A 13,590-nucleotide genomic window follows, 5' to 3' on the forward strand; every position below is an offset into this window, starting at 1 on the left:
TGTGCAATCAGGAGTGCAATATGGCACGCCAGAGTTAGTTTGAGCTAATCCACCTGACAGAAAAGGCGCAGCCTCATAAGTAATGCCTCAGACAGAAGTTGTGGAGCGTGTGACAGAACGAGCAGAGTAAGTTCAGAGGAGGAAACACGATGCGGTAACTTTATGGAAAAATGATACAATGTTGTTACATTACCGCGTAGAACAGGATAACGCGAGCAGTCACTTCTGCTTTAAAGAAGTTACTGAAAAAAAGAGGGAAGGGCTTAAAGAATATCCACGACCCCCCTGACAGAATATCAGGACAAGCTCCAGGAAAACCAAGCCATGTTTATCAGTGTTGACTCAATGCATTTGTTGGCCTGTGGATTTTACCCTGTTGTAATAAATGCATCTTGCTTGCATTCCTGTTATCTCAAAAGCCTTTTTTCTTTTTTTGGAAGATTTACAGCTACATTTTACACCAACGTCTTTGCTTTGTAACCAGCCAATGTACATATTGGTTTAGTTACACTGAGTGATACAGCTGAAGGCAGACCGTGAGGGCAGCCGCCCCGTAGGCTCAGAAGTCTCTCACTGACGGCCAACCGCTTCGGACACAACAGAACTACAATATTTACATGTCGCTTTCAAAATGGCACCGATGGACCCAGATGAGTATTTAGTATCATATAGTTCAGAGGTAGTCTTTCAGCTTTCCTGCACTTAGTGCAAGTAAAGGCAGGACTTCACTGACGCAAAGGCTACTGTGTCCGGTGCTCATTTAAGACCGAAGAATAATAAACCTCAAGGTTTTATGGAGTTTCAGATGGAATGTTGAAGCCAGAATCATGTGAGATTAATATTGTTTTACTCCGTGCAGCTGCTTCTACTCTATGTCTCCTCATCCTTACGACAACAAGGTACTGACAGTGAGAGCGGAGAGAAAGTCCTACACTGCTGGGAACTCCAGACCGTAAGCTTTGTTTGTTAATCTAATAGTTTGTCTTCGCTGTCTCCCGTGATTTCCCTGCCCTCTCCTGCTCTTACTTGTTATCGGGATATTATGTCATGTAGCTAATAACTCAAGTAGAAATGACACCCCTCTACTGTAATACACCCCGATACACGAGGGCAAACTTTACAGTCCAGTAAAAACTTGGTTAGCAAACGTCAGCTCAGGCCAGTAACGGCAGTGTGCGCGGCTCTCCACGCTTTCCTCTCACACCTCAAATTAAATTCTCTCCGATAGTCTTTTCATCCTTGCTCTTTCCTGGCCTCTTTGACGCCTATCAGGTTCAAAAGAAAAAGGCTGCTGTCTGTTTTGTGTCTGTGCGTTTACATTTTTTACCTCTTCAAGGCCAACACTTCTTAGTGGATCCATGTTTCTTATTAACTTTGTTCTTAATAACCTCGTCCAAGCTTGGCTTCTCACACTCAGGCTACATTGCTGCGAGCTGTGCTTTGTTCAAGGTGAGCAGTACTTTGGTTCCAAAAATGTCATTATCATTGTAGCCCATATGTAGACATTAATTTAAAAAAACTTACTTCTTGATACGGTTCCTACACTTTAAGTCATGTGGGGTTGCTGACCTTTAAGTTGCACTTTAAGCCTTGAAAATGGGTAAAAGCAATATCTTCCACTTCTCCCATCCATCAGCAGTATGTTTTATACAACCACAGCACACTTGTCAGGTTAGTATAAACAGTTATGACAACATGACACGTTATCCTCAGTAAACTAAGTCATTATTGTTTCAGCTTACATGCCTGAGAAGGGCAATGAGGGGATCCAAATGGCCCTAAAACTGTAAGTTAGTGCAAGGTTTTACTTTGATCCTGTGAAACATATCTCTAATACACACTGTTACCCTGAATTGTAAAAGAAAACCATTCAAAAAAATTGTGTTTCTGTGACAACTGACTTGTAGCTGTGCTGGCACAGAAAGAGAAAAATGGGCTGCGAGTCTCCGCTTCAGTTCACCCACCTCACATTCTGAACTCTTTTCTCTTGACACAGCTAAAAACCACAGACTGAATTCAATAGAGCACCAATACTATTGACAAAGGCTTTTCATGCAGCTCACAGCAGACTATCTGTCACACGGCCTGTTGACCAGCATATTGATTTGTGAAAAAAAAAGAGAGCCGAATGACAGAAGGCAGAAAAGAATGAAGAGACGGAGACAGACAGGGAGAGAGATTGGACGGTGCAGGTTTCCACAAAGGAGAGGAAGCCCAAAGAAGGAAGTTGACATAAATAGTCAAAGAAGGTCCTTGTCTCTATAGTTGCAAGTTCTCTGACAGAGGATGGAAGATTAATGGGGAACAATTCTGTTCTGACATCAGTCTGAAGGAGCACTACAACAAAACAGGAGGAGAGGAGAGGAAAAGGCGGGATATTGTGGAAAAAAACGTGTTGCTCTATGGGATTTTGATGACATGCAGATCGAGAAGGAAAAGAAAGGAGAGAAGAGGAGTGTGGAAACGATTTCTACATGATGTCATCCAACAATAACAAAAGAAAAAAAATGGTATAATCATTGTCCTGAGCCAACAGATCTCCTTATTTTCCTCTCCCTTAGCATTACAGTCCTTCTGTTTCTCATTCTTTCTCTCCCTCTTGTCCTTCCCTCATCCAATCAGATTCTCTGGAGAGGGACCAAAGCCTTCAAGAGCAAAGAGAAAACAGCTGATAATCAGTGCAATTACTGTGTGTGGTGTGTGTGTGTGTGTGTGTGTGTGTGTGCGAGTACCCAGGCAACATACCCGCAAAATCTCTTCAACACAGCTGGAGTCGTTTGGTAGGCTGACCTGGAGAAAACAATGGAGACAGACAGAGACACTGACTATTTATAGCAGCCATATATTACATGAGAAACAGCAGGAACAGAGTTTCATAAGTAACAACAACAACGCAAGAGCTCCCCACCACAGTCATTAATAAGCGTTGACTCTGACGCCACATGTGGAGTTAACATCAGTTGTTGTGGGAAATGGACTCTTCGTAGTTTTTGGAATCATTTTGCAGATATAAAACAAACTTCTTGTACTGCAGTGCACTGGACCGTGTACGATTAGATGATGAAACATGATGCATTCTTCAAGATTAAACTGCCCAAAAGAATCTAAAATAGTTCAAACCCAAACCAGTAAAAATGCACCCTGAAATAATCACGGGGACACTTTTCTAAGGGAAAACAACTTCAATCTAAAAATCTTACATGTGAATATGTTTTTGTTCCTCTCTCTCAACACTTGTCCACGATTGTTATCATTGTATTGCCACAAAGCGTCCTCCTCTATCTCAGTGTATATATCATCATCAAAAGTTGTGGCCGATGGCTCCTCCCTGCTGGCAAAGTTTAAAGTGGAAATTACAGATCGTCTTACTTATAAAGTACACACAGAAGGAAAGTTACCAATCAACTTAATGTATTTTCGGAGTCAAAGAAAAAATGCCAGTAGCTCCTAAATGTGTTTCATTTTCTTTTCTTTTCTTTTTTGGTGCTCCTTTCAGGCGATAGGACCCCCCTTTGTGTGCCTGGTCATCGGTGTACAAACTCACGGGACAGTTGTGGAGTGAGGTACAGCCTGACAAAGATGGGAGCTGCACACTAAATGTATTTTCCAGTTTAATAATCTTTTTTTTTTTAAATTCCCCTCCCACCCTCTCTGGCAGGTACCATAACACACAGCTTAGCTTTGTTCTACAGAGTGCAATATTTTGGTGTAATAACTCACCAGCTGATCACTGGGCACAGGGTCCTGTTTTGTTTTTAATACTCCAGGAGTAAACAACCAGGTCTGGTTTTATTATACTCTGATATGTGCTGGCAGGTTGTCCTCACAGCACAAATGAATGTCTCCATGATGGCCATTATTTTTCCTGATCCTTGATCTTCTCTTGTCTCTTTGACCCCTGTCAGTCTCATAATCATAAGGCTGTGATCTGTCAGGTACTTAAACGATTTCATCTGTTATCTCTTCAGCATCAAAACTCCTCTTTGGAGCCACATTTCTTACTGTTAAACTAATTTCAGTTTTGGTATTTGGCTACACAATGTCACAGTGCTTTTTCACTCTATCAAACAATCATACACCGATGAACGTGGGAGTTCAGCATCTTGCCCGAGGACACTTCCACATGTGCTCCGAGGAAGCGGGGAGTCCAATCACCAAGTTTAAATGCTAAAGTCGGGAGTCAAAAGACTCTGAGCTGTAAACGCATACATGCATTCACAGACTGTTTTACAATACTTGTTTTCCCATAGACCTGTGATATAAAGCTCTGCTTTGAAAAACAGATTACTCTGCAACTTGTGCATTAATACCCATTTTAAAATTGTGTACAGCGCAGTGAATCCAGAGGAAGGTATATGCTTTATGCTGTCATAATGGTACAACTGCACCACATGTACTGCAGCCCTGAAACTTTCCAGAGACGTTCGAAAGGAGCGTCCTGCGAAAAGAGATTTTCCAGCCAGCTCCCTGGTCAGAGCTCCAGAAGATGGCGAACATGTGAACATAGCAGTTAATCTTTTGGAACATTGTGTGGTTGTGCTCGCTGGTAACAGTTGCTGCTTTAGGCTCTTTTTTCTGGTCTGTGTGTGTCGTTTTCCATTCACTCAACTATGCTGTGGACATATCCAAATCAAATGTGATTTTGATATAATAAAAGAAAAATCTAGGTTCACCTTTTGCAATTTCATTGGCAGATTCCAAATTTTTTTTCTTTTTGCACAACTTGACCTTCCAATTCTGATTAGATTCATTTCTAGTTTCTTTTAATGAACAACATTCATATTCAACTGTAAAAGCATTGATCATGAATAATATTTTCTCTCAAACTGCATTAGGCTACAAGGCCTTCTCAAAGTGTTCCAATTTAATTTGTTCAAAATGGAGCAGAAAGGGAATATATCTACTGGGTTACAGGACCTACTACTACACAGAGCAAGACCCCCCCACCCTAAGGTGTTCCCATGGCAACACATATAAGCAGCATGCCACTTTTGGCACTTTTTGGTGTGTCATTTACATGCTTTTTAAGCATTTTAATCCGCCATATCAAATGGTTAGGGTACAATATGGTAGAGGGTTCGAGTTAAGGCAGAAGTACAGGGCGGGACTGTCAAGGTGGCCGATGGTAAAAGGATCCAAATCCGGAAACAGACAAACAACAGGAAGTTCAAGGTAACTGAAGTTGATTTATTAAAAACTATTCAACTAAACTGTGAGAAAACAAAAACCAAAGAACTAAACTGGGGAAACAAGCACCTGAACACGAACATTTCACCATGAGTGAAACGACGGCGAGGATCTGACAACCACCGAAACAACCAGGGAGCTTCAATACAGAGGAGAGTGATTGGTGAATGAATAGCAGCTGAAACAGTTAACACAGGCCAGTGAGTGGAGGTAATGACCAGAACGCGAAGAAACCTGAGTGAGAACTGGAAACTAAACTGAACAACGGCAATAATAACAAAGACCAACAAGAATACAGGAAAAAAAAAACTGAAAACCCCAAAAGTCCACAAAAAATCCACGAACCCTAACAGGGATGTGATTTTCTCCAAAAACTTAGCGTAAAATGACTTTGGTGTGCAATGATTACGCCTTTTCATGAGACCACGCTGCCCACCTATGAAATGTTGGGCTGTGAATCTTTGGCTCTTGGCTTTCATGTGGATGTTACTTAAACATTGTTAAAAAATTAGGGACACTCCACCATGTCAACCCCCCCCCTGCCAGCTACACCACATAAACTGCACAGGGAAGCCTTGAGGAAAGTAACAAAGACCTAAAGGTGTTGACCGACCATCCAAGTTCCACAAATCCCAGTTTGATCAAGTCTTCCATTGCAACCTGCAGGACTTAAAGGATTTGCTACCAGCTGATGCCCTGGCAGTTCAGAGCTGTAGTGGCCATACGAGGAGGGACCTGCATAAAGTTAGGCAGATGGTTAGAGGCTATTTCTCACATTTGCTCAGATGTTTTTGTTTTTGAAAAAAGTTTATAGAACACAGACGCCTTAAATAGTCTTTCAATTTCAAGAAGTGCTTTTATTACAGCCCCATGCACATATATCACTTCAGCTTCTGCAGCAATCTAGAGCTCTGCCATGCCAAGTTAAAGCTGCTCCACCCTTAGCGGTTCAGTTGAGGTCAAAACATTCATATATTACAGGATGTTCATTTAAAATTGTCCAATCACGGCTGCGAGGGTGTAAATTTATGTGAAGACATTAAAAGCCAAAACATGTGTGCACTGTTTATCTTGTAGGACAGAATCATATTCAGCCTCATTATGTCTTTGAGTGATTGATAAACGCTGGCTTGTGCGTGTGGGCAGAGTGAAGCCATGCAGGGACATTTAGAAAATGGACATATTTCAGTTTTCAGAATTAGAAAGGCCATGAAATGACTGTGGTTTGGACTGTCGTATAAACCGCGGAGCCATTTCAGCCCCACAATTCACAGGAGTTAATTTGAAGGGAGAGACAGAGGCAGTTTGAGCTTAAACAACTACAACTCCGATTAAGCAGTTCAGTGGCGGCACGCTGCTAATCTGTGTAAACATGTGCCCCTGTCAATAGAGCCTTCCTTTGTGGACAGGATTCATCTGTGCTGATCACTAAAGCAATGTAACAGCTGATGCCTGGGCTGTTAGTGAAGGCAAATAAGTCATGATGGGTTTAGAAGGTGAAAGCAAAATAAAATATTAATGTCAAACTAAGGGGAAAATAAAATAATGCAAACTGACAAATGTATTTTAGTTTCTCCAGCTGGAAAGTCTTTTCTTTCTCGGTTCAGCCAAAGTTCATTTTGCTGCTCAAGTGGAGCTCAGGGTTGCTTTTCTGTTTATTCCAAAGCAAATCATTCTTGCAGCTGCGGGACGCACATGATTTTGTTTGCCAGAACATTAAAAGACACAGGAACAATGTTCGTCGCTAACTTATTGCCTCCAAAATGTAACTGCAAGCAAAACATCGCAAATTCACCAGGTCAGCTCTGGGGCCCGGATCGGTCCAACACACCGGCTGATCTGAGAAGAAAAGACTGAGGAGCAGCTGACGGACGGCAGGAAGACTGAGAGACTCAAATGTCTAACATGTTACAGCACCGTCACCTCTGTCACGCACCATTACTGATAACACTAACGCAGACAGAGAAGCAATTTAGTAACCATGATGGGGAGGATGATGTCATATTCAGCCTTAAATCACTGTCTGTTATAACAACAACAGAGATTCCAGCCGGAGTGTGTGTGTGTGTGTGTGTACGGTTGAGTCAAGACTGCTTGAGCTCACCTACAAAACATCCATCTGTATGTTTTCTGGACCCGAGTAGTGTTTCCATGCACTATTCTGCATCAGCATATCAATCAGACAGCGAGTGGGAGGATGACGACGTGTTCTTCCCAGCGAAAGACGCCGCTGGTCTACTTTTTACCAAAACACCAAGAGACAAACACTGCTCGGGGTTATGACAATATACAGCAGATATGCTGCACCAGATGTGGGTCGGGAACTAATAATGTGTTGGCCATTAAAGTAAGCCAAATGAAAAAATGATGACGCAGATGAAAAAGGTCTGAATTTTATCATCTCCAGTGCAACACGTGTTAAGGATGTAGCAGAGTGTCAAACGGTTGCATCACATATCAAAATGTAACCTAGTAAAGGTACAATGTGCTCACTGTGTGCCAATATGGGAGAAATCTGTGCCTTTCACTGCATGTTCTGACACAAATTATGCATCACTGATGTGTGTCACCACTAAACTTTGTAGGCATAACTTTCTTTTTTTTTTCCCACCTCTTGGGAGGAGACACCAAAAAAGCTATAAAAACTGCTCTGCAGACTGGAGCAGCAATAAGTTTACTTTAAATTTGGCTGACGGTCGTCCTCCCTCGATGTGGTTCCGCCCGAGGCTTCATCCTGTTTGACAGGAGTTCTTTACTCCCAACTGTGTTCCAAGTTTAGATCGTAAACTCTACATTGTCTGTTGGAAATGGTCAGCTTTAGAGATAGAATACTTTTTTTTTTAACAAGGAATTGTTTCAAGAGAATAACGGATTGCACACTTGGTGTATCTGTTGTAAATCGTGTTTGACACTCACACACTAAACAAAATGACACGGTGTAACACTTTTTGGGTTATAATCTTAGACCGTTCAAATAAGATGGACACAGCCTCGTTGAGGCCTTGAGTTAAACAGTTAACGGTCGCCATTTTGGGTATTTAGAGGTAGTCGTGAAGTAAAAGCAAGCTGCTGTAAATTTACGATGGATTTTAAAACAGAATCTTACTTTTCTTTTTTCAGGCCACCGGTTAACGAAACAGGAGAGGCCTGTTATCTAAGCGAATGAAACAGTAGTTTATGACAAACAGACCCAGCCTGCACTCATTCGCTAACACACTCATTCTGAAAGGGTTTGATATGCTCTGTGTTTACCACCATAACTGCAGCAACCGAGGCATAAAAAGTGCATTAAGTCCATTAGCAATGGTAACATTGGAAATTTACACTGTAGATGACTTATTTTGGGGCATGGTTGTGGTATTTTATTAGCCCTTGTAAAGTGTATCATGCTGGTAGATACCTTATAATAACCAGCAGTTATCTTACTGTCAGTATGCTCCAATTCAAAATAGGGTGATGTTCTTTCAAAATAAATAATAAATGCAAAGATACGCTGCAATTAAATTCCTTCCAGTGTATGCTTGTCCTTTGGGTAACTCACATGCCAACTATCCATGAGTAATTCAAATATGACTTCGAAAGTAAAAAGTGGCTGTCTTAAAGTAACAAGTTAAGAAACCAATTTTTGTATCAAGCTGGAAAAATACTTTTTTTCCTTTTTTGTCTCCCTTTTGTGTAGTTGGTCATTTATTTACTGGTCGTCTGAGGACACTGGCTTGTTTTCGTGGCCATCCGAGAAACTGCAGGTCTTAAAAGATGCCGAACATTTTTTTTTATTTGTATTGGGACAATAATGTATAAACCAACGCCATGCACCGCGGCTTTTATTACTACTTTGTAATGGCCCTCCGCGGGGGCCTTTTAAGACCCATAAAAACCCAACAGACTGAGCAGCATAAAAACAATAACAGAAGTAAGAAAAATCGAAACATTTGAAACGGTCACAAAGCAGTGAGATCCTTTGTGCAAAAATAACGCTCCTTCTGTCTCATTTTCATAATACCGTCACACCTTAAGGTGTCATATTTGATGGAAGTAAATAAAACATTTAAATATTATTTCCTGCTGTGGAATTAAACAAACCAGCTGCCAGACGAAAATGGAAACATAGGATTTCTGGCTCTTAATTCATCTCTCCACTTATCCGTCTCTCCACACCTCACTTAAACCATCCCTGTATGTCACTGTTGGCAGAGTACCAAACTGACTTGGTGCTTTCCTCTGAAAGTGTACTGTGTTACAACCATTTAACCATCTCAAGAAGCCTGTTTTGAGCTCAGCTGATGAAAGCTGGCTTTAATGGACTTAATGGACAGGTGAGTCTCACATATGTGTGTGTGTGTGTGTTTCCCTAATTGATCCTACTGTGAGATAACGGTTCATTTTGAGTGCTAAAAGATGGAGAGGACATGAATAAGAAATGCCAGATGAGTGAAGGCTGAGGAGTCTGAAGAAGGAAAATGACAAAATTCAGAGAGAAAATAGATACCAAAGAAAAATGAGTGAGAGAGAGATTCAAGGGGAAAATATAGAAGAGGCAATTACTGAGGCAGAAATTCTTTCTGTCTGAAATAGCTGCTCAGATAGATGGATGTGCACACGCACATGCACACGCACGCACACACACACACACACACACACACACACACGAACCAGCCATAAGGCAGACACTCAGTCAGAGATACATGTGGTTACACCAAAACACCCCCGTACATCTTATCTGCGCTTTCACATTGAAATTCACGCAACTACTTCATTATCAGTTGGTCTGATGATGATTTCCTTAAATAACTCAAATATTTTGTCTGGCCTATAAATGACAGGAACTGGTGTGAAAATGGAAAAATCACTGAGCATCAGGCGATGGAAGGTGAAGCGCATTTTAGCTGCTTAAATTTGCAGTCTCTTACTTTCAGGCACTATCCACAACTCGTGACCATAGGTGAGGAGAAAATCACATTTTTCTCTTTCTTCACCTGTTCTTCAGTCACCAGCAGATGAAAAACTCATTTAACGAGCCAATCCAATTTTCAGTTTTAAAAGTACGTCACTCCAAGCTAGACAGCATTGTTCTGTTGTTCTGAAACGTTCTGTTGTATTGGGAAGCATGTATCTTACATCTGACACCAGCCTCAGAGGACATGCGAGCCCGGTGGATAAACTATGTTAGGGGGTATTGGTCCAGCAGACCCACCTGGGGCCTTTCTGTGTGGAGTTTGCATTTTCTCTCCATGTATGCGTGGGTTCTCTCCGGGTACTCCTGCCTCCTCCCACCGCCCAAAAACATGCATGTTAGGTTAATTGGTGACTCTAAAGTTGTCCTTAGGAGTGAGTGTGAGTGTGTGTGTGGTTGTTTGTCTCGTTTGTCTCTGTGTGGCCCTGTGATGGACTGGGGACCTGTGCAGGGTGTACCCCTGGGATAGGCTCCAGCCCCCCACGTGACCCGACCGACGGATTAAGCTGGTATAGAAAATGGATGGATGGATGGTCCATCAGAATTAGCTAAAGACTGTGTATGAGCAGCAACCACTTGACTGTTTGAACAACTTAGTCCAGTTCAACGCTGGACTGAAGAAACTGAACCACAAAAAGGTATTAGTTCAAACTCTCAGAGCCTGAACTTCAGACGATGGAAATGGAAGTGTCTGAGAAATAATTCATTGTGGTTGATTTATTCTTTTCATTTAGCAGCAGCTAACGCTAACAGCCTAGGTAATGAAGACGGCGTATAAAAGCTTCTAAGAAGGTTTTTGCTGGTACTTTTTGATAGATTAACATTTTGGTTAGCACATTACTTTGTGAACTGAAGCTTTGGAGTTGAACGGTTCTGTTCTGTAACTCAGACAACCTGCAGCTGTGTGGATAAGGTGTGTTTTCAACAGAACACCGGTCCTCTCCTCACTCTGGTTGCTGCACTCTCAGAGTGTTAACATCACATTATCGGCATGTTTCTGATAAAGATTTAGGTCTCAAAATACAACTGTTAGATGACGTTAAAATGTTTAAATGCAGTAATTAATGGTACACATGCATTACTATGACTTGCACTGTGCACATCTCCGGCTTGGTCCTGATAGGAGAACACTTTTTACCAGCACCCTCTGCTAACTCACAGCTCCACTGCCAAACGGTTTAACTCACAGAGCTATAGCGTAACTATCTATATATCTATACAGAGCTGGAGTGTTTTTGGTATGGCTGGAGGAGTAGCTTCATTCTGTTTGTGTTTACTGCATTAAGTTACATAATGGATGCCAAGGCTTTGATGACAGGTACATTTAATCATACACAAACTGTATATCCATATATAGCCAAGATACCAACTCTTCTCCGACATCCTCAGTTGTTCGTATCACACACATCACATGTGCTTTCGTGGCCACAAAGCCAATGGCCATTTATTTATTTTTAAATAAAGCTGCTTTCTTTTTATTTTCAGTAACCAATTTAGGTAGTTAATGCAAAGGTAATTTTTTATGCAAAAGGTTTAGTTTACAAAGAGACTCACATAAAGCCCCGCGGCTGTTTTTCACACACATAATATGTATTTGAAATGCCAACGAGAGCATCGAGTTTGAAACAGTCATGAACAATGAGACGACAACACGGCCACGCTGCCAGTAAATCTCAATAATCATTTGCACTGTAATCACCGAGGGCTGAACATGGTGATGATAGTCAGCTAAAAGAAAGGGCTTGCTTTTTTCCCCTCAAATATAACGTGATTACGACCTGACACTCCACTCTGATTCCCTGAATGGGTGCTTGCTTATTACGTTAATTTGTCACATCAACAAGAGGCCTTTTAAACTCCACAAGCACTCACCTATAAAATGACATAACAAACATTCATGTGATTCCACTCCAATGACTTCCCTTTTTATGCCTGTGTCTGTATTCATGTTTCAAACCCACCAAAGTGTCGTGTTTCTTTGTGCTGGAATTAAATATCATTAGGAGGTAATTACACTAATGTGTTTAAGACTAAAGAAACAGGCTCCCCTCTGTCTGTATGTGTGAGTGAGAGCAAGATGAGTGCCTCTGTGACCGCATGTGGGGCCACAGAATGAAAAACACCCAAAACACACACAGTCTAATCGTGTTTACAATAACAGGGAGATAGTAATGCTGCACTAAGAGATCGGCAGGAATAAAAGATGCAGAGAACAATGTGCAAAGACAAAGATATAAAAAGTCAAACAGAATTAAATCGAGAGCCTGCTGAAAGTAAACATGTTCTCCTGAGCTGTCCTCGGAGAGCTGTTAGCATATACTGTCAGATTTCTGCTCCATTTTAGCACAAATTTCCCAAGTATTTTCTCGGATAAGAAAAGGTTTACTTTTGTTGGCTGAATTACACAACGGATCTTAACTTTATCCTTTAACACGGCTCTCTGAGGTCAGTATAAGCCACGGAGGAAAAGTGCCGCTCGGCTGTCATGAAAAATGCCAAAGTCAAATGAAGACTGCCAATCATCCAGTCGGCGTGATTGAAGTTTTGAGTCGTATATGGTTCAGACTGAGGTCCAGCAGGGTTTTGGCAAATCTTCAAGGAATTTTTGTCCGCGGGCTCCTCGTTTATTCGGTTTCATCTGCTCCTTTTATCATCCATATTTCAGCTGTTTACAGAGCTGGAGTGACCGCCGTCACTGGGATTACCAGCATGCTAGAGAGATCACAAGCATTGCCCTCAGAGGAGACCGTGTGTGTGTTGGTTCAGCAGTTGCATACGAAGGATTCACTGATATATGTTCATGTTTATGTATGAGTCAGCCTGCCTGATAATCTAAAGGATTGTTGAGTGCATTAAAGTAGGTCTATCACACGCGGGCATCTCGTGAAAGTGATTTTCTGGCCAGCGTTGTAGTTTTGTGGTCTACTCATCTTCTCACTTTAAATGCAGATTCTTAATTTGCTACATATTTGTTTCTTTTCTCTTTCTCTGTTATATTGTCTCAATGACAACCTCTGTTGCAGCCATGAGTACCTGAGCACACGTCATCATCCCCTTGAAGCTAGTATGGAAGTACTCTAATTAGCCACATCTTTGTGACAAATTGCAGGGCGCATAGAGCATTAATGGCAAACCGGAGAGATTTTACTAAAACAAAGGTCTGAGGAGATTGTAACAACCCTTCATTATGAATGTCACTATATCAGTCCAATGCAGCTAATACAAATACAAGCTGATGTTTGCTTTGATCAAAGCCTCTCTTTAAAGCCAGCATGGTGTGTGTGAACACTTGATTTCTGAGACCAATGCAGTTATTCACAATTGAGAGTATGACATATAAATTGGATTAGACTTGATTCTAAATAAACAAGATAAAAAGATCATTAGAAAAAAGCTGTTAACGTTCTCTTTTCATCGCTGCTGTCAGCTTAATGCATGCCATTATGCCA

At 41.4% G+C, this 13,590-nt stretch overlaps 1 protein-coding gene across 3 annotated transcripts in view; it reads right to left on the reverse strand.

Moving 5' to 3' along the window:
- The window catches only part of aff2 (AF4/FMR2 family, member 2), a 179,445-nt gene that overhangs the window by 85,649 nt on the left and 80,206 nt on the right, over positions 1-13,590 (reverse strand). For all 3 annotated transcript variants that reach the window (XM_072396214.1, XM_072396213.1, XM_072396212.1), the window contains exon 5: positions 2,746-2,790. In XM_072396214.1, coding sequence (XP_072252315.1) covers positions 2,746-2,790 — 45 coding nt within the window. The remainder of the gene's footprint in view (positions 1-2,745; positions 2,791-13,590) is intronic.

The sequence above is a fragment of the Leuresthes tenuis genome, unplaced genomic scaffold (assembly GCF_036924035.1).
Source record: "Leuresthes tenuis unplaced genomic scaffold, fLeuTen1.0.hap1 SCAF_11, whole genome shotgun sequence".
NCBI lineage: Eukaryota > Metazoa > Chordata > Actinopteri > Atheriniformes > Atherinopsidae > Leuresthes > Leuresthes tenuis.